The 25,874-nt window shown below is 39.0% G+C and overlaps 1 protein-coding gene across 1 annotated transcript; it reads right to left on the bottom strand.

The window, feature by feature from the left end:
- Window positions 1-1,714: 1,714 nt before the first annotated feature.
- LOC138353121 (uncharacterized) lies at window positions 1,715-24,406 on the bottom strand. The gene is made up of 10 exons (XM_069305913.1): window positions 24,290-24,406; window positions 22,152-22,250; window positions 21,579-21,699; window positions 21,331-21,402; window positions 20,846-21,061; window positions 17,368-17,490; window positions 13,918-14,123; window positions 12,980-13,121; window positions 12,348-12,428; window positions 1,715-2,142 (listed from the first exon to the last, which is right to left on the bottom strand). The coding sequence occupies exons 1-10, from the start codon at window positions 24,290-24,292 to the stop codon at window positions 1,961-1,963; spliced, it is 1,245 nt and encodes a 414-aa protein (XP_069162014.1). The 5' UTR covers window positions 24,293-24,406; the 3' UTR covers window positions 1,715-1,960.
- Between the last annotated feature and the right edge of the window lie 1,468 nt (window positions 24,407-25,874).

Here is a 25,874-nt window from a genome sequence, read left to right as displayed (position 1 = left end):
GCCGGCACTCTGATGGTAATCTTGGGCATAGTATTTTATCAAATCACCTCATTCTTTGGGGCACACATGAGGAACAAATGTGAACAAGCCTGAATGGTCGCCAGGCATACATGCAACCGAAAACTCACACCCCAGAAGTGACTTGAACCCATACTGCCAGGAGCGCTATGCATCTGGTGTACAGGACACTTTAACCACTCGACCATCACGACCGCACAAACAATGATGGTAGCCGAGGCTATTTTCCCATCATCCCTGGTCAACATACTTCAGCCATGTTGTTGTGACTCGTCGCCTGCATGGGTCTGAGGTCCGCTACCTACCAGCTGCACAGCCGTTAATGATGATATCCTTTCTCTTAAAACAAAGTCATGTGCCCTGGCTGAAATACAAACTAACTTACAAAAAAAGCCTCCTGATTTCATGTTGTGGCCATTGCATTACTCTACAACAAATCACTTGAACCCCAAACCTTTTGGGATATTAAAAAAATAAAAAGAGTTAGCCCAGTTAGTAAAAGTTGTGATCTCACTGGTTTCAATAATTACAGACCAATATCAATCCAGCTAACCTTGTTTAAAATATTTTTAAAGTTAGTATACAAGCAACTTTACTCCTATGTATCTAAACACAACACTTGCCAATATGGCTTCAGACCCCAAAAAAGCATCAATGGTGCACGGATTAGTATGAACTTGATACATGCTGCTCTTGATAATAATGAGTACATTGTTGGGTTATTTCCTGACCTACGTAAGGTTTTGACACTTAACCACAATAACCTCGTTCTTAAACTACAATATTATAGAGTCAGATGTCACTTCCTGTAATACCTTCAATCTTACTTTAGTGACAGGCTCCAGTATGTTTCTGTGAATGAATTGAATTCTACCACCCTACCCATTAACATTTGTGTTCCACATGTCAGTGTGTACTTGGCCCCTTCCTCTTTCTCATCTCCATTAATGACCTTCCTAATGCCTCTAAACACCTCAAGACAATTTTATTTGCCAATGATAAAACCTTCATTTTCTTCAGTCCTCATCCTCTTATTCTGAATGACAGTTAATACTGAACTCAATAAAATCCATATTTGACTAACTGAATTGTGACGCTATTGTGATTTCCGTGTGTACAGTATTGAAGTAAGGGCGAATAGGTAGAAGAGCTTGTTGACAGAGCCCGAGTGCATGGAGGAATTGTGTAAAACCCTGGTTTGTGTCTGAGAGGCTGCAGGATCCGACCTATAACAAACTTTGTTGTCAGACAACACACAGTCTCGCTATTGAAGTCCCTTATTAACATGCTAAACATGCACTCAATCCACAATCCACACATTCTCCTGTGCAATCTACATGTACAAAACCTTGTTCCTAAATGCTAATGTTGATCTGAAACTTTTTCAAGATATATTTAATAGAACCAATGAGCACCATACCGGAAATAAATATTGCTTTGATATCCCCAGAGTGAGACTAAATCTGTGCAAACACTCCATGCAAATAAAAGGGCCTAGTCTTTGGAATTTTCTCACTGATAAATTAAAAAAAATTCCAAACCATGCTTAGTTCAAAAGTAAAATAAAAAAAAGTACCTTATTTCATCCTCATAGTTTCCTTGTGCTTCAAACTCACAATGTATCTTTTACAACCCTTAATTGCCTACTTTTTACCTAATTCTTTACCTAAAAGGAATATTAGTCAAAACACAGAGCATTAGCATTAATTAGTGGTTTTACTGCATTACTTTTTCATGGTACAGGCAAACACTCGCTAAGAGAGGTTTTGACAAATTTAATAAAAGGATGTCCTGACTTCATTAGTTATATTACCCTGATAGACATTTATAATTATCAGTGTCAGAAATCTCTATCTTAACTAAAGGAGGTAAGTTATATTAGCTTGACTTGGGCAATTATTTAAGCCTGACTGGCAATGTTTTTTTTTTAAATCCTGGAAAATCAAATTTTCCTGAATTTTTGGGGTTTCTCCTTCCCCAAAATTGGGGTTGATGAATCATCTTCTAGCTGCTGCATGCCACTTGATGATATTTCGAAGTCTGTTGTCTTGCCCTTATCCATTATATCCACGTCATCTTGATTTATGGTCTGTTTAGTACTCACACATCCAATGCCATTAGAACCTAGAAAAATTTAGAATATATAATAAAAATAATAATAATGGAAAAAAATTTATAATAAATATATAATTAAAAATTAGAAAATTCCATGTTATAATTCGCTCGCATCTATAATTAAAAATTTAACCGCTAACATCAGGAAGAAAGGCTTCATTGTTGAAGCCGGTTGATCAACTATGAACCAGTACTTTTTGCTCTATAAACACTGACCAACAATAAGGCCAGTGTTTTCAAAATCAAATCAAATGTTTATTTAGGTAAGGTACATACATACAAGAGATTTTACAGAGAGTGATGGATTTATAGATAGGGCTAGTACATACAATGCCTAAAGCCACTATTACGCAAAGCGTTTCGGGAATGAAAAACTTAAATGACTAAAGCTTAATACTAATTGAGCATACAGAATAAAATGAAAACATAGCTGAAAAAGCAGCACAAATACAATTCTGTCGACAAACAGCGCTCCTTAAAAAAAAAACAGACATTGGTTAACAATAGAGGGGTAAGGTAGGTTACAGGGAATTTATTAGGTATAGCTTCGTTTTTATCTGAAACTGGTTGAGAGAGGTACAGTCTTTAACATGGTTGGGAAGGTCATTCCACAATCTGGGTCCCTTGATTTTTAGAGCATTTCTAGTTTGATTAAGTCGTACTCTTGGAATATCAAAACTGTATTTATTTCTGGTGTGGTGCTCATGGGTTCTGTTACAACCTTCTATGAAGCTTTTGAGGTTAGGATTGCCATTACAGTTTAGCGTTTTATATATGTATAATACACACGAGAGAATGTGCAGACTTAATGTCTAACATATTCAGAGATTTGAGTAGGGGTACCGAGTGATGTCTGGGGCCAGAGTTGAATATTGTCCTAATAATATCTGATCTTAGAAAGAATGCCAACAGTTTTTGAAACTTTTTTTTATATATTTTGAACGTGTCCCTGGAAATTCAGCTTGTGGTCAATGAGAATGCCAAGGAATTTGCCATCTAATTTGTTACAAATTTGGGTATTGTTTATTTTGAGATTTATTTGATTAGAGGATTTATTGCCAAACAGAATATAGAAAGTTTTGTCAATGTTAAGGGTGAGTTTGTTGGCAGTTAGCCAAAGATGGACTTTATTTAGCTCAGTATTTACTGTGGCATTTAGAGCAAGGGGTCAGGACTGGAGTAAATGAAGGTTGTGTCGTCAGCAAATAGAATTGGTTTGAGGTGTTGGGAGGCATTTGGAAGGTCATTAATGTATATGAGAAAGAGGAGAGGGCCAAGTATGCTGCCCTGAGGAACACCAATGTTGATGGGTAGGGTGGGAGAAATGGAATTTTCTGTTATGCAAAGTATCTAGTATGACAAGTAAGTAAGTACGTAATTATCAAAAGAAGGCACCAAACCGGGAAGGCTATATAGCACCATCAAATACGCAAAATAATCAGAGGGCGCTAAATATCACCAAGGATGCCAATACGAGAACAAAAACGCATAAGGCGAACGATATCAAAAGTTTCCGAGTCACCAAGAATTCTATCAAGGGACAGGTGACCGCGAGGGGCGGTCGGAAAGCAAGACACACGCTCGTCCTGGAAGTCAGGACATTCAAGAAGGACATGCACGACCGTAAGAGGGACAATGCAACTAGGACAATAAGGAGCAGGGCGGCGCTCCATCAAGTGACCATGGGTTAAGCGAGTATCGCCAATACGCAACCTCGCCAGAGCTGTTTCCCACCGCCGGTTACGGTGGAAGGAGGACTGCCACGAGGAAACACAACATTTAAGAGTACGTAGCTTGTTACCAGTAATAGACAACCAAGAAGCCTGCCAACGGGTAAGGACTGAGGAATGGATAACCGGGTAAAAGTCGGAATACGGAATGCCCTTACGAGAGATGGGACAAGAGCGGACAGCTTCCTTGGTGGCAGCATCCGCACACTCATTTAAAGACACACCAATATGGCTGGGAACCCAACAAAACTCAACCGACTTAAATTTACTGTGAACGAGAAACAGCCAATGCTGGATCTCGACAACCACTGGATGAACCGGATTAAAGGACCCGAGAGCCATGAGGGCACTACGAGAGTCAACAACAACTACAAAGGAAGACTGACAACGAGAAAGCAGGAGACGAAGAGCATAGAGAATAGCATAAAGTTCCGCTGTAAAGATGCTAGTCTCCGGAGGCAAGCGACACAAGTGCGATCAGGAAAAACAACAGAGTAGCCAACACCGTCCACTGACTTAGACCCATCGGTGAAGACAGAAACGGAGCGGCAGTGAGAAGAAAAGTGCTCGAGGAAAAGGCGTTTTAGAACCGTAGGAGGGGTAAAAGCTTTAGTGATACGGGTCAAGGATGTACAAAACCGCGGAAGAGGGACCCTCCATGGGGGCAAAGAAGGAACAACACGAGGAGAAACATCAGAAATACGAACGGAAAGAGAATCCTGCAGGCGAGATAACCGGACAGAAAGAGGGAGGTGGTGAAGAGGAACAGGAACCGCAGGAGGGGTAAAAGTTAAAGCACGACAGAGGCGAGAGGAAGGATGTTGCAAGGACCGCGCAAGATAGCGAAGACAGTAGCGATCACGGCGGTCCTGGAGAGACAGGAAGCCAGTGTCAACATACAAGCTAAGGACGGGAGTCGAACGAAAGGCACCAGAACTGAGGCGCAACCCAGTATGGTGCAAAGCATGAAGACGGCGAAGAGTAGAAGGAGAAGCACACGAGTAAGCAGGGCAACCATAATCGAGCTTAGACAGGACGAGAGAGGAATGTAAAGCAAGGAGAGTGCGCCTATCTGCCCCCCAAGAAGTATGGGACAAGACCCGAAGGAGGGTAAGGGCCTTAGAGCACTCAACACGGAGGTAAGAGATATGGGGAGACCAAGACAAACGAGTGTCAAGGAATAACCCCAAAAGCTTCGCGGAATCTTTGTATTCAAGGGGATGACCATAAAGTGACAAAGAGGGACGAAGAACAACCCGTTTCCGCGTAAAAGTCATGGCACAAGTCTTAGAAGTAGAGAACTTGAAGCCATGATCAGTGGCCCAAGACGACACGGCATCAATTGCAAGTTGAAGCCAGCGTTGAAGGAGAGGCGAATCATCACCCTGACAACAAAGGGTAAGATCATCGACATAGAGAGCGGAGAAGACACCAGAAGGAAGAGAGGAAAGAAGACCATTGAGGGCAACCAGAAAAAGAGTAGTGCTCAGAACACTACCCTGGGGCACACCTTCGTATTGCTGAAAAGAGGGGGAGAGAGAGCGGTACCAAGGCGCACCCGAAAGGAACGACGAGAGAGGAAGCCGCGGAGAAAGAGAGGGAGGTGACCACGAAGGCCAAAAGAATGAAGTTGAGATAGGATATGATAACGCCAAGTGGTGTCGTAAGCCTTTTCCAGGTCAAAAAGGACGGCAACAACGGAGGTCTTCGCAGCAAAAGCAGTACGAATATAGACCTCCAAGTTCACCAGGACATCTGTCGTGCTGCGGCACTTGCGAAAACCAAATTGAGAAGGGGAGAGGAGGTGATGGTGTTCCAGGAACCACATCAGACGAACGTTAACCATACGTTCAAAGAGTTTGCAGACACAACTTGTGAGAGCAATAGGGCGAAAGTCCTTAGGGGAAGTACCCAGAGACCCCGGTTTGCGAACAGGGAGGACAACGGCATCGAGCCAGTCCTCAGGGACTGACGACGACTCCCAGATCCGATTATACAGACTCAGTAAATACTGAGACGTGCTCGGAGGGAGATGGCGAAGCATCTCATAATGAATACGATCGGAGCCCGCCGCCGTAGAACCGCAGAGGGCCAGGGCAGAACAAAGTTCAGAGAGAGAGAAGGGATCATTATAGGGAAGCTGAAGATGAGTGCAGAAATCTAAAGGATGAGACTCAAGGACAGGTTTACGAAGAAGGAAAGATTGGGGAAGATGAAGACCAGAGCTAACAGAAGAAAAGTGGGAACCCAGTTCGGAAGCGACCTGCAACGGGTCCGCCACAAGAGTATCATGGAGGTGAAGGACCGGTGAAACATCGGGAACGAACTTACCCGCTATCTTGCGGATACGCTTCCAGATCTGGGCCAGAGGGGTTTCGGACGTAATTGTTGAGACATAAGATGCCCAACATTCACGTTTAGCCGTACGGATGGCCCTACGGGCCACCGCACTCGCTCTCCGAAAGAAAAGAAAAGAATCGGTCGTCTGCCTACGGCGGTGCCTCTTCCAGGCTGCACGCTTACAGCGGACAGCCCGAGCACAGTCCGCATTCCACCAGGGAACGCACTTCCGTGGACCCCGAGAGGAAGAGCGAGGAATAGAGCGGAGGGCAGCGTTGAAGACAGTGTCATGAAAAAGGAGGAGAGCGCGAGAGAGAGGCAGAAGGGAGAGGTCAGAGAGAGCAGCACTGAGGGTAAATAGGGTCCAGTCTGCCTTAGCTAACTGCCACCTAGGGAAAGAGAGGGAAGGGCGAAAAGAGAAAAAGGAAACAAGGATGGGGAAATGATCACTTCCATGGAGGTCATCAAGAACCTGCCATGTGAAATCTAAGTAAAGAGAAGAAGAGCAGAGAGAAAGATCAAGACAAGAAAGGGTGCGAGTCCGTGAGTCCAAATGAGTGGGCTCACCAGAATTCAGAAGAGACAGGGAAGAAGAGAGGAGAAACGGCTCAAGGAGGCGACCCCGGGTATTCGTCAGAACGTCACCCCAAAGAGAATGACGACAATTGAAGTCACCCAGCAGGAGCACAGGCTCCGGCAAGGAGTCTAGGTGGTGTTTCAAATCAGGAAGAGAGAGCGGGACACTCGGGGGGAGATAAATGGAACAAACTGTGTACCATTTCCCCACAAAGATACGAGCAGCAGAACAATGGAGAGGCGAAGGAAAAAGCAAAGGAACAAAGGGAATATCAGCACGAATCAAGAGAGCAGAAGAATTAGAAGCCCCAGCAATGGCCGGGGGGGGGAGAGAAAGGAATAGCCACGAAAACGACCAGGACGAGCACCAAGCATTGGTTCCTGGAGACAGACACAAAGGGGCGAAAACCGCGAAATCAGAAGTTGGAGTTCGAGGAAATTGGCGTAATAACCTCGAACGTTCCATTGAAGAATGGACAACGACGAGAAGAGAAAGGACAAAAACAGAGAACAAGGAAGAAACAAAGGCGAAAGAGCAACAGAGCACGTTAAAGAATATCAGGGTCGGGATCAGGGTCAGCAAAGTCAGGGTTAGGGGGGCATGGGTAAACTGAGCAAAGACGGAGGGAAGGAAACGGGAGAACAGATAAGAGGTGGGCGGCCGGGGTCCGGAGGAGGAGGAGGAGGAGGAGGAGGAGGAGGAGGAGGAGGAGGAGGAGGAGGAGGAGGAGGAAGAGGAGGAGACAACGGAGAGGAGCAGCCAAGTACAGCAGCAGGAAGAGGGGGAGTAGAAAGAGGGGAGCGCACCTCAGCAAGAGCAGCAACCGAAAGGGAAGCAGGGGCCAAAGAAACCTCCATAGCAGGAACAGGGGGCGCAATCACTGAAACGGGAGGGAAAGGAGCAACAGAGCCAGAAGTAGGAGCTGAGGAAGAAAGCGAAGCCTTCTTACCCGCCGGGGAAGAGGAAGGAGAGGAGCCAGGCTTTCGCTTCTGACTTAAAGAGACCGGTGTCCCAGCAACTACGTACCGGGCAACGGATTCCAGTGTCTCAACAGGAGAAGCTGAACGAGAGCACACACGACGGCCGTTAGGAGAGCGATGGACATCCGCCCGCACCGACAGGCGGTGGGGAGAGCCGATAGATGGAGGAAGAGGATGGGAAGGAGGATCGGAGGGGGACGAGGAAGAAGACACAGGAGACACGACAGACCGGGTAGAAGGAAGGGGAACCCCAGACAGAGGACCAGGAGGAGGATCCTTCGGGAGAGAACCCAAAGGAACAAAGGAGGGGGCAGTGGGCGCATCAGGGTCCAAGGCCCGGAAACGGTTGCGAGTCTGAGGAAGGCGGGAAGGATGAGGAGAGGAAGAGCGCAACACGCGAGCATAAGAGATATTAGCAAAAGGCGGGAGCCGGCGAACCTCGCCTCAGGAAAAGATAAACGCTCCCGGTGCTTCAAGTTGAGGACAGCTGCCTCAAGCTTGTAATGGACACGCGCACGGGAGAAGGTAGGATGGGCCTCACCGCAGTTGAGGCAACGAGCCTGGGGAGAAGTGCACTCCGACTTAGAGTGACCTTCACTCCCACACAAAGGACAGAGAGAGACAGTCCCAGAGCAGCAGAGGGCACCATGCCCAAACCTCCAGCACTTGTTACAAAGTCGAGGAGAAGGAATATACTCCTGGACAGAGCACCTAGCACCAGCAAGAATGACAGAGGATGGAAGGGTCCTACCATCAAAGGTGATCTTCACAACGCGAAGGGGTTGACGGCGACGACCACGAGGGGGACGAGTAAACGAGTCAACCTGGAGGACAGAATGGCCTTGGGCATCAAGGATATGCCGAATATCATCGTGGCAATCCTGCAGATTCCGAACACCGGTTGCAACATGGGGTGGGAGGAGAATAGTGCCAACACTGGCATTCATCTGAACGTTCTTGGAGACCTGAACAGGGATCTCGCCAAGGCAAGATAAGGCAGCCAAGCGGGAAGCCGCATCCTGAGAAGGAGCAGCAACGACACGTGTACCGAGACGAGTGGGGTTGAAAGTAACAGACGCATCCACGGAATCTACAAGATGCCGATGGAGGGAGAAATCGTCAGGAGGCGCAGAATCAAGAGGGAGGAGATCAAAGTATTTGGCCCATGAAGCAGGACCAAACAAGGCCTGATACGCATCAGCACGAGAAGGAATCGAGCGAGTGCGGTTGGGGCGCGAACGGCGTTGAGAACCCCTAGAGAGAGAGAGGGGTCAAAAGGCGCAGTAGTCACAACGAAAGACTTAGCCAAACCAGGGGAGGAAGGGTCACCACCGAGGGCTGGAGGCTCGACCCAACCACAGAGGAGGGAGGGGAGCTGGGGGAAGAAGTCAGGACAGTCAAAGGAGGAGCAAGGTCGGGGCCCAACGCAGCGGGAGCTACAGAGCCTGGTCTTCCAATACAGGCCGACTCGGGGGCTTGGTCGCCCACCCCACGAGCCTGAGAGGGTACAACGGAAACATTCAACGACATAGAGACGAAAAAGTGACAAATTCATCCACGAATGTGCCCCCATACCCACCATGGAGCCACAATTAGAGGCAGGACACCCAACAGGAAGCTATCGCCGATCATGTCGGGGCCCCCTAGGGGTGCGTCGTGAGTATACGCCCCACAAACGCCACCTTAAGAACCGTCAGTCCGTCGAGATCGGGTTCAGCGACGAAAGGGGGATTGACAATAAAAGGTTCCCCTCGCTCGAGACGTTGGGTACTACAGTTCTACGGGTGCAAGAGTATGCCTCCTCAAGCACCCGGGCGTCAAAATAGAAGAAGTCCAAAGAAAGAATCCAAAACAAGCAAAAGGTCAGCAGGAAACAACAAGCAGATAGGAGAAGAGGGGGGAGAAAAAACGAAACATAAGGAAAAGGAAAAGCGATCCGGCACAATTGGAGAAGACAGCAGCAGGAGTGCAAGGCCAGAAAAGGACAGAGGACTGCCCAACGGAGCATCACACTCCGGCAGCCATCCACCAAGCCCCCTCACGACGCCAACGGGCCGGATGGGGAGGGGGTCTAGTATGACAAACACACACTTTCCCAAGGGAAGAAGGTACTAAATGTTTGACATGCAGTACTTAGAACACCTAAAGAGTCATGACATAATATTGTTTTCTAGCAGGAAGATGAAGTGTAACAAATCTACTTAGTTTTCATGATAGAGCCACAGAGATATTACAAGTAAAAGGTTGTTGGGTTTACTGTCTATCTAAACCTAAAAAAAGGCTTTTGACAGTCCCACACAACAAAAAAAACTGTTCTGGAAACTGGAACAAGCTGGAGGGGTGACAGGGAGACTTCTGATATGAATGAAATGTTTTAACTGACAGACAAGAGGAGGGCAGTAAACAGAAACAATGTAGCTGACTGGAGGAGTGTTACTAGCGGATTACCACAGGGTTCAGTTCTTGCACCAGTAATGTTCATAGTCTACATAAATGATCTACCAGAAGAAACACAGAATTATATGAACATGTTTGTGGATGATGCTAAGATACTGGTGAACATAGGAGATGCAGACGAATCTAATGCCCTTCAAATCGATGTAGATTTTTAACCTTTAACTTGTAGATTTATTTTTCACCTTTAACTTTATTATTATTGTAGAGTAACTTCATCCCTATTATTCATTTATGTTATATTGTTTTTGACTTGTTCATTTGCACTGTACATTGCCAAGGAATTGTCTTTGTTTATAATTTGTTTTCTATATTAATTAAAGTTTCATTATTCATACTTTGTGTTTTGCGTGTCTTCCCTTACTTTACCACAGACAAACAGGCAAGCAGTCTATCTTTTTTTTTGTAAGTGTGACTAGGCATTGACACCTGCCATTGGAGGACTGCCGAACATCTACACTCCAACACTTTGCCGTCACAATATATATATAATTATATATATATATATATATATATATATATATATATATATATATATATATATATATATATATATATATATATATATATATATATATATATATATATATACTGTATATATATATATATATGTCGTACCTAGTAGCCAGAATGCACTTCTCAGCCTACTATCCAAGCCCCGATTTGCCTAATAAGCCAAGTTTTCATGAATTGTTTTTCGACTACCTAACCTAACCTAACTTTTTCGACTACCTAACCAAACCTAACCTATAAAGATAGGTTAGGTTAGGTAGGGTTGGCTAGGTTCGGTCATATATCTACGTTAATTTTAACTCCAATAAAAAAAATTGACCTCATACATAATGAAATGGGTAGCTTTATCATTTCATAAGTAAAAAATTAGAGAAAATATATTAATTCAGGAAAACTTGGCTTATTAGGCAAATCGGGCCTTGCATAGTAGGCCAAAAAGTGCGTTCTGGCTACTAGGTATATTATATATATATATATATATATATATATATATATATATATATATATATATATGTCGTACCTAGTAGCCAGAACGCACTTCTCAGCCTACTATGCAAGGCCCGATTTGCCTAATAAGCCAAGTTTTCATGAATTAATTGTTTTTCGACTACCTAACCTACCTAACCTAACCTAACCTAACTTTTTCGGCTACCTAACCTAACCTAACCTATAGAGATAGGTTAGGTTAGGTTAGGTAGGGTTGGTTAGGTTCGGTCATATATCTACGTTAATTTTAACTCCAATAAAATTTTTTTACCTCATACATAATGAAATGGGTAGCTTTATCATATCATAAGAAAAAAATTAGTGAAAATATAATAATTCAGGAAAACTTGGCTTATTAGGCAAATCGGGCCTTGCATAGTAGGCTGAGAAGTGCGTTCTGGCTACTAGGTACGACATATATATATATATATATATATATATATATATATATATATATATATATATATATATATATATATATATATATATACATATATATATATATATATATACATATATACATATATACATATATATATACATATATATATATATACATATATATATACATATATATATATATACATATATATATACATATATATATACATATATATATACATATATATATACATATATATATATATATATATACATATATACATACAGTATATATATATATGTACATATATATATATACATATATATATATATACATATATATATATATATATATATATACATATATATACATATATATATATACATATATATATATATATATATACATATATATATATATACATATATATATATATATATATACATATATATATATATATACATATATATATATATATATATATATATATATATATATATATATATATATATATATATATATATATATATATATATATATATATATATATATATATATATATATATACATACATATATATATATACATACATATATATATACATATACATATACATATACATATATATATATATACATATACATATATATATATATATATATACATATACATATATATATATATACATATACATATATATATATATATACATATATATATATACATATATAAATAAATACAATTTTACTGACCTCTAGTCAATGGTGTCACAGAATCATTATGTTCAACTGTGAGTTGATTTACTTCTGCAGCCTCCAACTTCCTCTTGCGATCTGAAGATAAAAGTTTCTAATAATTTAATTATTAAAATTTCAGCAAAAATATGTTGGCAATATACCGTTTATGGGAGGTGTGCTTATCATGTAATGGAATGTGAATCTGGCAACAGGCAAGGTAACAGGGAATTGTTTTTATATTCAATATATAACATTTAAACTTATTCTTAGCAAAGCACAGTAATATAGTATACAATATAAATTTATCAGTTCAGATAATAATGACCCCAAGTGTATAATAATGTGCTTAAGAACATTGTATGTACAAAAATCCTTGTATGCATGGGATATTTTGTCCAACTAGTCAGAAATGTTAAACATGAAATGTGAAAGGAAAGGAAAGCAAAACTATGAACATCATATTTCAAAACTTGGAAAAGCAAAGACAAATCCTAGAGGGTTATTTTATTTATTGCATTAAGGTCTATGCATTATTAATCCACTATATTAAATTATATTACATTATATTACATTAGTATATGCAATATTATATTAGATTAGATTATATTATATAATATTGCATTAGTATATTGCAATACAGTACTTACACAAATGAAAGATATTGCTTATCGATTTACTGTCTGCTGCTGTTAGGCAATCTGCTGGCAAAATGCCTTGAGTAGCTTTATGGAGTCCTTTCTTGTAATAGATGAACAAAGTTTCATACCCAGCACCGCGCATTTTTGCCATCTGAAAAGAAGGGGTAAAATCCTAATGAACGAAAGGCCTCATCAAGATCTCGTCTTCATAAAGATCTCGTCTTCATAAAGATCTATCTCTTTTGAGAAAGTTCTACACTGGGGAATTCTCATACCAGGAACAGTTAAGTCTAAAGGGCTAAAAACATATCTAATGGGACATGACAGATGTTATTGAATGTATTTAAATTCCCTAACACTTTGGAGGATATTGCTCTACATTACTTCTTTAAAAGGGCCAGATGTAACAAACCAGGAGCAAATATTTAAAGATCACCAAGCAACAATGTAGGATAGGAAACAGGTGATGCTCTCATCCATGTGGTTAGAAACCCATTCAAATCACCTACCTGCCCTTATTCAATCATTTATAAATAAACCTAATTTCCTTCCTGTTTAATTTAAAATTTAAAACAGGAATTTAAGGAAATTCCCGTTTCATTTCCTCCTAGATGATTCGTCACCATCATATTTTTCATAATGTGTTAATTTTCGTGATTTATGCACACACACACACAAAGGAGCTGGCCGGTCGAGCGGACAGCACACTGGACACGTGATCCTGTGGTCTCGGGTGTGATCCCGGGCACCGGTGAGAAACGATGGGCAGAGTTTCTTTCACCCTTTGCCCCTGTTACCTAGCAGTAAATAGGTACCTGGGAGATATATACATATATATATACATATATATATATACATATATATATACATATATATATATATATATATATAATATATATATATAAACTGAATTCAATATAATATATTCAGGAAACAGCAGTTATTACCTGCTTCTCAATGGCTCTGTAAGCCCGGGAGATGTTGTTTCGTCCTGCCACCTTCTTTCCAATAAGATGGAGAGATTCTTCCATTTTGTGTTTGCTTTCCATCCGACGAGCTTTAAAGTTGTACCCACATCTCTGGCATTTTGCAGACCGTACGTGAACACATTCCTGGCATTCTGTGCATCTCATTAGGAATTTTCCTTTCAAACCTGCAATGAAATACTTCACATTAAAATGATGTTTCCTGGAAATAGCCTAAACTCACCACATTTATCAGTTGCTTAATTGAGAAACTGTACTTGAGGTCAGTCTCTAGCCTATTGTTGATGTGATGATGTGCATTTAATTTTGAAACTACCTCATTAAAACTAACTTGCTGAGCTAAATGAATTTAGGGTTTTAGTCCCTGAGTCTGCCTGAGGGCTGACACAGCATCAGGTAGAAGTTGAAGATGTATGTAATTATTACAGCTTGTCAAGATCTAGCTGTTTCCACATACAAACATCATTAGATATACCGATAAATTAGTCCTCATAGCTGCACACTGCAAGTTCATACTAAATTAAAACCTTCTAAATAAAGTTTGATGTTATAATTGTTACCTGTTGATGTTGTTGGCTGGGCCATGAGCAATAGTGTCAATGGATCTCAAATTTGTTGAACAACAATGGAAGAGGGGCACTGCTCTCAGACACATTGAAAATGTTGGGTGAAATTATGGGTGCCAAAGTCTTTGAAAATATAATAAGTTATTACGAAATGCGGTCAAGCGTCATGTCAGACTAGAAATAAAAATGAATTTATGAGAACTGATTTTTCAATTCCTATCAACAGTGAAAAGAAACATAAGAAAGAGAAAATTTGTGTTAGAATTATTAATCTTAACTTTTCGGTCATATTTAACAAATGTTTACAAGAGAGACTGCTACCAAAATATACTACCAAAAAAAAATATATTATTATATATATATATATATATATATATATATATATATATATATATATATATATATATATATATAATTAGTATATTTTGGTAGCAGTCTTTCTTGTAAACATATGTTGTTTACCCAATAGGCCGAGTGAATTTTTTTATTTTCAATATATTGTTTACAATTGGTTTATTTTAAATATTATTATCATATTATATTAAGAACATAAATTATTAACTTTGTTATGTTAGTTTAGATTAAGTCAAGATAGGTTAGGTTAGGTATTGTTGGTTAGGTTCGGTCATATATCTTCGTTAGTTTTAACTCAATTTAAGAAAAATAAACTCATACATAATGAAATTAATTCCTTTATCATTTCATGGGAAAAGAATTTAGGAAAATATATAAATTCAGGAAAACTTGGCTTATTAGGCAAATTGGGCTTTGCATAGTAGACCAAGTACTATGTTCTGGCTACTAGGTACAACATATATATATGGACAACATGGTCAAATTGTCCCTCCTGGACAACATGACTGCCTGCTAAGTACTGTACCTTAAAAATTGTGTTTAACCGTGGGACCCTCTATTAAACACCCACTCCACACCTATTACCTATCCAAGTTCAAGTATGTTTATTGAGGCAAGAAAAAAAATATATCTCAAAGGGATAGAGTAGCTTAGACTATTTCTACCCCCTCTATTTCAAGTCCCTCAAGGGGACTCAAGAGGACCCTTCAAGGGGACATCTTACTTTATACCCAGTTATTTCAAATTTCTTTACACACTATCACAATATTCTGGTATACTGGGCGTCTGCTATATAAAGACTAACGCTCCTCTATTGTCAATAAAGCAGGCATTTTTACCACATTTGACTACTTCCTGTAGTCTTGCTAATACACCTTGGAGTTCAGCCTGCGTTGAAGAGACATTTTCAGTTAAGCAGCATCCAATAACAGTATCTACAGTGCCGATGTCAGTGTACTCCCTGATCAAGACTCCACATCCTGCCTTCCTATCCCTAGCTACTGACCACACAATATACATGTAGTGTTTTCTGTAAGCAATTTTCTAATTATACAATCATATGTTGCCCCCAGCTCTCCTATTTCATACATACATTTTTTCTTTTGCAATGGAATAATTACTACATCTACATTACAATCCTCCCATGGTGGTGTGACTTTTCTCTTAAGCACAGTAATACATTCTGTAAAAACACCATACTTTGTAAAATTTGAGCATAAGGTACTCATATATGCTCTCTTCTTTATCATATATTGTCCATTTACTTCCCACCTTTTGAACTGAGAGGATTAATTCATTAGCTCCCCCACCACTCATTAATCTAATGGTAATGGCTACATCTCTCTGAAATTCTATCCCCCTATACTCTTCAGATTCAACTCCATCCTCATCATCTCTATCATAGCATTTCTTGGGCATCCTAAGATAATTCTCATGACTTCATTTTGTACCTTCTCCAACTTGCCCATCCTACCTTTACCAAAACAAGAAATGACAGGTGCAGCATAATCAATAAGTGATCTTACAGTACTCAAGTATATCATTCGTAACACAGGGACTCCCACTCCCTTTCCACAGCATGTCAAGGCCTTCAGAGGTTGTAATCTCCTCCGACATTGACCCAACAGTCTGTTCATCTCAGCTTCCAAACTCTCATGGGTACCAGTATATCCAACATATATGCCTAAATATTTATATATATATATTAACTTTCTCTAGATTTTTACCGTTTATTTTCAATATAATGGGCCTCCGACTTCTACATTTAAACTTAGTTTTGTCTTCATTAACCACCCGTCCCAAATGGTGACACAGGTTTCCAAAATTATTCAACACCGTTTGAACCTTTGAAATATCTTTGCCCTGAAACAAAATATCATCGGCATATAACTGGAGAACTGGATAAGCACCTCCAAAGGATACCTGATCAACCAGGCTGTGACTCATACATCAGGCTGCGAGCAGCCGCGTCCAACAGCCTGGTTGATCAGTCCGGCAACCAGGAGGCCTGGTCGACGACCGGGCCGCGGGGACGCTAAGCCCCGGAAGCACCTCAAGGTAACCTCAAGGTATATGATCGGAGTTACCCCATTTGAGTATCTCTCAGATGCTATCTTATTCATTAGTATATTAAACAGGGTGGGACTCAACACTCCTCCCTGAGGTGTGCCGAGTTCAAAAGATCTCACATCTTTGGGGAGTAGAAATAGCCTAAGCTACTCTATCCCTTTGAGATGCATTTTTTTCCTACTTGAGAATCATAAATTTCCTCCAGATCTGTAGCAAGTGCTTTGAAATATGGAATTCTAAATTAGTCAGGAAAATCTTCAAGAGCAAATAGATATAAATAAAAGTGTATTTTATACATATTATATAGGCATCTAGAACAACTGACAGCTTTCAGTAATGAGTTAGTTATACTATGATATATATACAGTAGATACTAAGTACTAAGATTATATTACATTACATAGTTCAAATAGGGACATACCAGAATTAAATGATTTTGGTGTTTGTTCTGCAGCTGGTAAATGCATTTGAGTATACGTTGGTACACTAGTTGAGAAGTCAGAACTTTGAATGTGTGGAGGTGAAACAGAAGCAGGCAATAGGGCTGTGGGCAGAAAATCAACCTTTAAGTAAGGTAATTCCACAACACTTTTGTGGGAAATTTTTTACCCACTATATATTATCTAAGAAATGTATTATTTATATCATATCTAAATCATAACAAAATCATATCAAAATCATATCAGAATCACTACAGATTCATTATACATCTGGATCATACATGACAATGCACCTATGATCACGTACACCATAGGGCCCTATAGGTGCCTACGTGACTTTGTGCATGATTTCTCAATGATCCAGAAGCTTCTAGAAGGATTGCTTAATTAAAAACTATTGTAACAATTAAATCGATTTCCAGTAGGGATTAAATAAAATCCTTAATAAGAATCAATAGTGCTAGCAAGTACTATTTATAATCTTTAAATCCTATATCTAATAATATTATAATCACATCTCAATCATATGTCTAGACAGTAAAAATAATCAATCAATATTCATTGAAGGCTACCTTGCTCAGGGAGCATGGGGGGGACGATGGCTGGGAGAGAAACGCCCACCACGCCTAGAGGCAGAACGCGTGTGTTTACAAAACGGTGAAAACGTGTGACAGTGCCTTGCGAACAATTACAGTATTCAGCTTAGGACACCTTATCCCCTTATCCAATTATCTTTATCACCAGTCATTACTCTCTAGAACTGGGGGATTACCTGGACAATATATCTACAAGGAAAAATTCCTTGAACATATCTAATAAGTGTAGAGTGGAGCACACAAGGTATTGCTGTCTCCACCTCCACCATCATCACTTATCTAACTTATTGCAACCGCAATTAAGGACAATCAATTAGCAACGCTACTAGAACATTACAGTATACAGCAACGCTGTGATATAAAATATCGTGCCTAAACTCTACAAAAGAGTTATCCGGTCTGGCACACTTGTTGGACAGGCACCTGGCATTCAGAGAAGTATATTGAATATTATTTAGTGTATTAATTAGCCAATTGTATGCTTGTATAACTTTAATATATCCAATAGGTCTGTCTGTCGGTTATAGGGTGAAGCAATGCCTTATATTTCAGTGAGTATTCATTAATCTTACAGCAACTGAATCTTTTCCAGGACCCTAGACATTTGTGAGGTTCACTGCTTCATAAGTGTCCCTAGTCTGGGAAGAGTTTTAGTCGAGCTGACTGAACCTCTTCATATAAATTGAATATATCTATATCTATATATATCCTTGAATATATAAATTAAGTTAACAATTGCTTGCTTAGTTATCTTCAATTTATCATATAAGTTTATCTAATTGAATATAATCTCTTGTACTTAGTTAACAGTACTTAGGCAACATTTAAGGTCATTTAATATCATACTTCTACAGTTTAAATTGTTGTGTTTATAGTAAATGAATATTGGCTGTTGATAGTTATGGTGCTAGGCTGGACTAGCACCATAACTATCAACATAACTAGTTATTAAACATAACTAGATGTTTAAATCCCTGATTTAAACAGAACCAGTCGTCAGTCATAGAACTGAATTTATTAAAATCTTATCCTTGTATTAAAAATACAAGCTGATGTGAGATAATTGCCTACAGGTGGATTGTGGAGCTTCAATCAACCTCTTCATTCACCCCCACCTGCCCCTTACAGCCCACAGTCTGTCATTAGGAAAAGAGGAGCTAGGATTTACGACCCTAGCTAGAGACTTTAGTTGAATTAATTTTGCATACAGTAAATTTTTAATTTTAGTACAGTACAAGACCCTAGTAGTTCTCCTCTCATATCAATCCCAGCAGTTTTCCCCACAACTTTATCTATTTTTATTTGTAAACTATCTAGATTTTTTGCTGTCTATGACTACAAATTTAACAAAAATATCATGAAGTTTATTTATATACTGTGTGAGTATATATATATTATATATATATATATATATATATATTATATATATATATATATATATTATACAGGTATATATATAATATATATATATATATATACAGTATAAATACAGTATACATATACAGTATACAGTATTTATACATACAGTTTAAATAGATGGTGCCTGGCAAGATGCCTGGCTGCACAGATTTACCTATTTCTGAAGGTGTGCTCCCTCCTTCGACAACCCAAAATTAACAGAATATGACTCGTTCCTAAAGTCAATAACTATGAAAGTGCTAAACCTCTCCTTGCAAAATACCAATGGGTCCAAGCAATACTCCCAGTTAGACTCGGGGGGTATAAGTATTCACAAGGCCAAACAGTTAGCATTGCTGGCATTCTTGTCCTCGAAAAGTGCTACAGGTAAATTAGTGAATGAAATACTACCAGAATACCTATGGAACTCCATTAGCATTCATGATCCCAAATTTGCAGAAGAAACTGGTCAGTGGTTTCGCATGGCGACACAATCAGCATTGCTGGCATTCTTGTCCTCGAAAAGTGCTACAGGTGAATTAGTGAATGAAATACTACCAGAATACCTAAGGAACTCCATTGGCATTCATGGTCCCAAATTTGCAGAAGGAACGGGTCAGTGGGACACTTGCCAACTCACACCCTCGACCAACTTTTCCAAACGACGGCAAACAGGCCAAATGGGATAGCCCCATAGTGGAGAACATCGACACAGCATTGCTGGAGGCAGCTTATGAGAAGGACAGAGCACGTCTTGTAGCTGTGCAAGCCCCCCATGCCAGAGACTTCCTGTTGGCAGTCCCTAATTCCACCTTGGGGCCCTAAGTATTGGTGTTGTGTTGCCCTGTGCCTTGCCGCCCCTATCTCCACTGAACACCAGTGTATTTGCGGCTATGCACGGGCAGACCAATATGGCAGCCATGGCCTAATCTGTCGTAAGACACAGGGAAAGATTGCCAGACATGAAGCAGTCAATGACATCAAGAAAAGTTTGGCTAGTTTGGTTCAGATGCAATACAAACAAAGAGCAACGGTTTCAAATTCAACAAACGAAAATATAGGGCTGACAACAGGAAATTATTTTTGACCCAGAGGGTTATTAACACATAGAACTGCCTACCCACCAGAGCTGTAACTGCCAAAACTGTGCTGAATTTCTAAATATACCTGAAAAAGATCATCAAGGCAAATGGGGGGACCTTCGACAAGCCGCGGGCTTCCTGGACTCGTCTAGGCTACTAGAGTTAATGGCACTCAGGTAAATATCTGTTTTCAAAGGAGAAGTTGACTATAACCTTGGATTATCTATAAACAAATTGTGAATAATAAAAACACCAAAAACTTAAATAATTATAAGTCTGAGGCAAAGTGAAATCTACACTAGCAATTAAACCTATAATTATACTATGATATAGGAACACACACAAACATGCATCATGGAATAAATAACTAAATAACAAATTACCTAATGAAAGGTTTGAACGTTGCATTTGTTTCATTTCAATAATCCTGCAATAATTTGCTCCTCTTCCTTTCTTGTTTGAAGGCTTCAGATAATTTAGGTCCTCAATATTTAAACTTCGCTTGATGTATTCACATTTTTTCTGGAGAGCCGAGTTTATTTTCCAATATTCCCGATCAAGGTTCTCTTTAGCTAAAATTGCTAGTGTCCGGAGACCCTCTGTTAAAAAATATACATTCTGAATAAGACACCTTATAACTAAAGCAATAGAAGCTACATTAAATGTTTTGATGATACTGTAACTGTCTAAACTAATGATCAAAGTGATAGAAATTATAATGGGATGATGGATTTCAAGCCAATTATGCTGAGCATAGAAAAAAAATACTGTTGTTATTGTTAAAAAAACTTATTGTATTACACAAGGTTGTAAAGTTTGATATTACTGTATTATAAATGCCATAATCAAATGATTTTCTAAACAATACCATCATTATTGTCCGGAGTTATTCTTGGTACGTCTGGTAAGTAAAGATAGTTTTCAGGAGCCAAGAACGAATCTGCCAAAAAAATATTGGACTTTGTACATTCCAATTTGTTACAATAGCCTAATACTGCATACTAATACAAATTAAAAAACAAATTGGAAATAATAGCTAGGCTAACCTAACACAATGACAACCTAACACTTCTTTATTTGCAATTTTGTCACAAGCTGATTAAATGATATTCTTACCTGCTTGTATGCTGGCTGGGGTCGATCTTCCAGGCATATTTATGCTACTGGTTTGTGGTTTTACTGCTGCCGCAGTAGAAGGATTTGTGACAGACACTGTACTGCTTTCTGTATCATCTACCTATTATAAAAACATAATTGATAAAAACAACATACTGCATATTCAAACGTATTGGAATGTGAATACCAATATGCAGTAAAATATATTCTTCCTACACATAACAAGCAAAATTTTAATACTGTAACTAGTTTTTGAAAATTATTTAACTAAACAGCAATGGAACATTTGCATAATTTTCAATTAGTAAAATATTACATATGAAGGAATTATTGTGGAATTGGAACTTATAGTTTGTGAAGGTTTATATTTTTACATATAAAGCTTTCTACTTTGAAGCCAACAGTAAAGCCTGAAATAGTTAAAAGAAAGCTATATTAGCCAATGCATACAATCCCAATGCTCCTATTTACATTATATTCCAAGACACTCACATTAAAAGATCACAGTAATACATCAACTGCTAATTAACTTAGAGGGGTTAAATTAAATTGATATATCATGTGCAGCCTTACACAATGTGCAGCTTTGGGAAGATTGCCAGTCCTACCCATAGCAGAGTCCATACTTAGTCCCAACAATTGGTTTCCTTTCCTGCTCAACTCTGATGACATCTGCACAGAAAATTAAGAATATTAATATTCATATTATTAATTAATAGTAATAATAATTAATAGTAATAATGTTCTGAACCTTAATGTAATCTGACCCATATATCAATCGGGTCCACCCTTGAGTTGCGTTCCCAAAATGGTGACCCATGTTGGAATCGGTAAACGCCCTAATAATATTGTTGAAAACATCTTGATAACTTATAAACCAATGATCTTTTTATGTCAGAAGAACTGCAGAAACAGGATCTATATGTGAAAACTCTTCCAGGACAAAATTTAAAATAAAACCAAAGATATTTGTAGTTGTATAAAAGTTGCATTTTTCATCTCTCAGAGCTGGAAATCTGCAATATTCATCTCAGAATAATGCTTATTTCACACAATCATTAAAATTGATATATCTTTGTCCTCCAACAAGATATATTTCCTTTGGTGCACTCACAATAACGAGTATATCTTGGTCTTTCTGAAGGCATATAATATTTTAGGTTTTATTAGCGTATCTTTGTTTTATTTATTTATTTATTTATTTATGCATATACAAGAATGTACATTGGGAATGTGAGGATACATAATATGGTAATTACAGTCTTGTAAAGCCACTAGTACGCACAGCGTTTCAGGCAGGTCCTTAATCTAAGAAAATTTTAAGGAGGTAAATACTTGCAAAATTTATAGACAAAAAAATGATAAGTTACATGGAATGAAAAAAAGATAAGAGAAAATTGTAGGTACAGTATATTAAAGCACATAGGTAGCTAAGATTGTTAATTACACACTATATCGGCAAGTGCTTAGGCTACTGCACTCCATGACCGACAAGCTACTGAATGCCACTATAAAAACATATGTATCTTCACTTGAGCTTTATATACTGTATGTCTATGGTAAAGTATTTAAAATGAAGCTTATATTTCTATCTTTCTTGAGACATAAAACATTTGTGTTTTTTAATAAATTTACGTGAAATAAGCATTGATCAGAGAGAGTGTTACTCCGTCGCTCGATTTGTGCGGCATCAGTGCTCGGCGATTATAAAAATACACGTATCTTCGCTTTAAATTCAAATATGCCCATAAGGTATTTAAAATGAAGCTTATGTTTCTATCTTTCTTGAGACATATAAAACTCTTACATTTATTAAAGATTCTGCGTGAAATAAGCATTGTTCTGAGATGAATATTGTGGACTTCCAGCTCTACGAGAGATGAAAAATGGAACTTTTATACAACTACAAATATCTTCAGTTTTATTTAAAATTTTGTCTTGGAAGAGTTTTCACATATAGATCCTGTTTCTGCCATTCTTATGACATAAAAAGATATTTGGTTTAATAAGTTATCAAGATGTTTTCAACAATATTATTAGGTGTTCACCGATTCCAACATGGGCGACCCTTTTGGAAACAACACATGGGTTGACCCGATTAACAGACGGGTCATATTCCAACTGGGTCAGACAATAATATTAACAGAGCAATAACTAATAATAATGGACAAGCAAGTATGTTATTTCCTGAATGTTTATGTCTTACTAACTCCTGATTACCAACTTACTGCTTGGTGAACAGAGTATTAGGTGATAGGAAATACCCCCTAACAATTTCTATTCTGCCAGGGAGTTGAACCTAGAATTGTCGATTCTGATCGAGAACGAATAAAACTGTACTACTGGGACAATTCAATTACGTACCATCTACAACCTCCTGGTATATTACTGTTCTCAGACTGCTTATAGGCAATCGAAAGTTACGAAAGTTATAATTAACTTCCTTAAAGACATAAATACCGACTTGAGAATGGGCCAGGACGGACCGAAACATCGTCGTCCCTTCTACTATTGAATTTTGTAACTAGCTCAGCAAGATTGTAACTTGCTTAGCTAAATTAATTGTGGGGTTCAGTCCCTGAGGCCATTATGTGCCTCTGTATTCCTTTCCACTACCGCCCACGGGATGGGTATGGGGAGCAAAATAATTGAACTAAACTAACGTTATTGTGACTCGTCTCGTGCATAAATACAGAGAAAAGTTCACATACCATGCCCGAATCTAGGATCACGTGTGTTATTGTTGTTGAACGAATGCGCCCATGCAGGGTTGCCAGATACAAATTGCTGAAAGTAGCGAGCTGACGGTCAAAAAGTAGCGATTTTGTAATAAGAGTAGCCCAATTTTTTTGTTGAATGACTGATACGGGTTTCAAAGTAATATATTTTTATATATAGAGTACACTACACGATGTTAATTGTTTTATTCATATTTCTGCACACACACACACACACACCTGTAAATTTGTAGACCTCATCCTGGAAACATTCTTGTATCAACATGTTAAACAAGCTACGAGGATGAGGGAAGGGGACGTTCCCTCCATGCTAGATTTGATATTTACCAGGAAGGAGGAAGAGATATTTGACATTCAGTACCTTCCTCCCTTGGGTAAAAGTGACCATGTCTTTTTGGGAATAAAGTATGCAATGCGTTATAAGCTGGAAGAAAATAAGGAGGTTGAAGCAGTTGAAAAACCAGACTTCAGGAGAGGACATTATGGTGACCTTAGAAATTTTTTTAGTGAGTATAATTGGACAGACTTGATGCTAGGCAAGGAAGTGAATGAGATGTATGGCAAGTTTTGTGAAATATATGATAAAGGCACAAAAAAATTTATACCAAAACAGAGATGCAGAACTAGGAAACAGGATTGGTTCAATAGAAATTGCGAGAGGGCTAGAGACCGAAAGACACAAAAATGGAATCAATACAGGAAGAGGCCGAACCCCCAAACATACCAGCGATACAAAGATGCGAGAAACAACTACACGGCAGTGAGGAGAGGGGCAGAAAGAAATTTTGAAAAAGGGATTGCGGACAAATGTAAAACAGAACCAGGTCTATTCTATAAATTCATAAACAACAAATTGCAGGTAAAGGATAATATTCAGAGGTTGAAAATGGGAAATAGATTCACGGAAGATGAAAAGGAAATGTGTGAAACACTAAACGAAAAGTTCCAAAGTGTGTTTGTACAAAATGAAATCTTTAGGGAACCAGATACAATAAGAATTCCAGAGAACAACATAGAACACATAGAGGTGTCTAGAGACGAAGTGGAAAAAATGCTCAAGGAGCTCGGTAAGAACAAAGCAGCTGGCCCAGATGGCGTTTCACCATGGGTTCTGAGAGAATGTGCATCTGAGCTCAGCATTCCACTTCACCTGATCTTTCAGGCATCCCTGTGTACAGGAATCGTAGCAGACGGGTGGAAACAGGCTAACATTGTTCCAATCTACAAAAGTGGCAGCAGGGAAGACCCCCTCAATTATAGACCTGTATCATTGACAAGTGTAATAGTGAAAGTATTGGAAAAACTAATCAAAACTAAATGGGTAGAACACCTAGAGAGAAATGATATAATATCAGACAGACAGTATGGTTTTCGATCTGGAAGATCCTGTGTATCGAATTTACTCAGTTTCTATGATCGAGCCACAGAGATATTACAGGAAAGAGATGGTTGGGTTGACTGCATCTATCTGGACCTAAAAAAGGCTTTCGACAGAGTTCCACATAAGAGGTTGTTCTGGAAACTGGAAAATATTGGAGGGGTGACAGGTAAGCTTCTA

This window comes from Procambarus clarkii, chromosome 6, assembly GCF_040958095.1.
Source record: "Procambarus clarkii isolate CNS0578487 chromosome 6, FALCON_Pclarkii_2.0, whole genome shotgun sequence".
Taxonomy (NCBI): domain Eukaryota; kingdom Metazoa; phylum Arthropoda; class Malacostraca; order Decapoda; family Cambaridae; genus Procambarus; species Procambarus clarkii.
The sequence above is the reverse complement of the archived record's forward strand: the minus strand, read 5'-3'. Positions and strand labels throughout refer to the sequence as shown.

Bases quoted from the DNA above. Each gene is read 5' to 3' on its own strand.
- LOC138353121 (XM_069305913.1), bottom strand. The intron at 21,700-22,151 runs GTAAGGCTGCAC...TTTTTATAATAG, and splicing joins TTCCCAAAGCTGCACATTGT to GTAGATGATACAGAAAGCAG. The intron at 12,429-12,979 runs GTAAGTACTGTA...TTTTATCTTCAG, and splicing joins AAGCAATATCTTTCATTTGT to ATCGCAAGAGGAAGTTGGAG.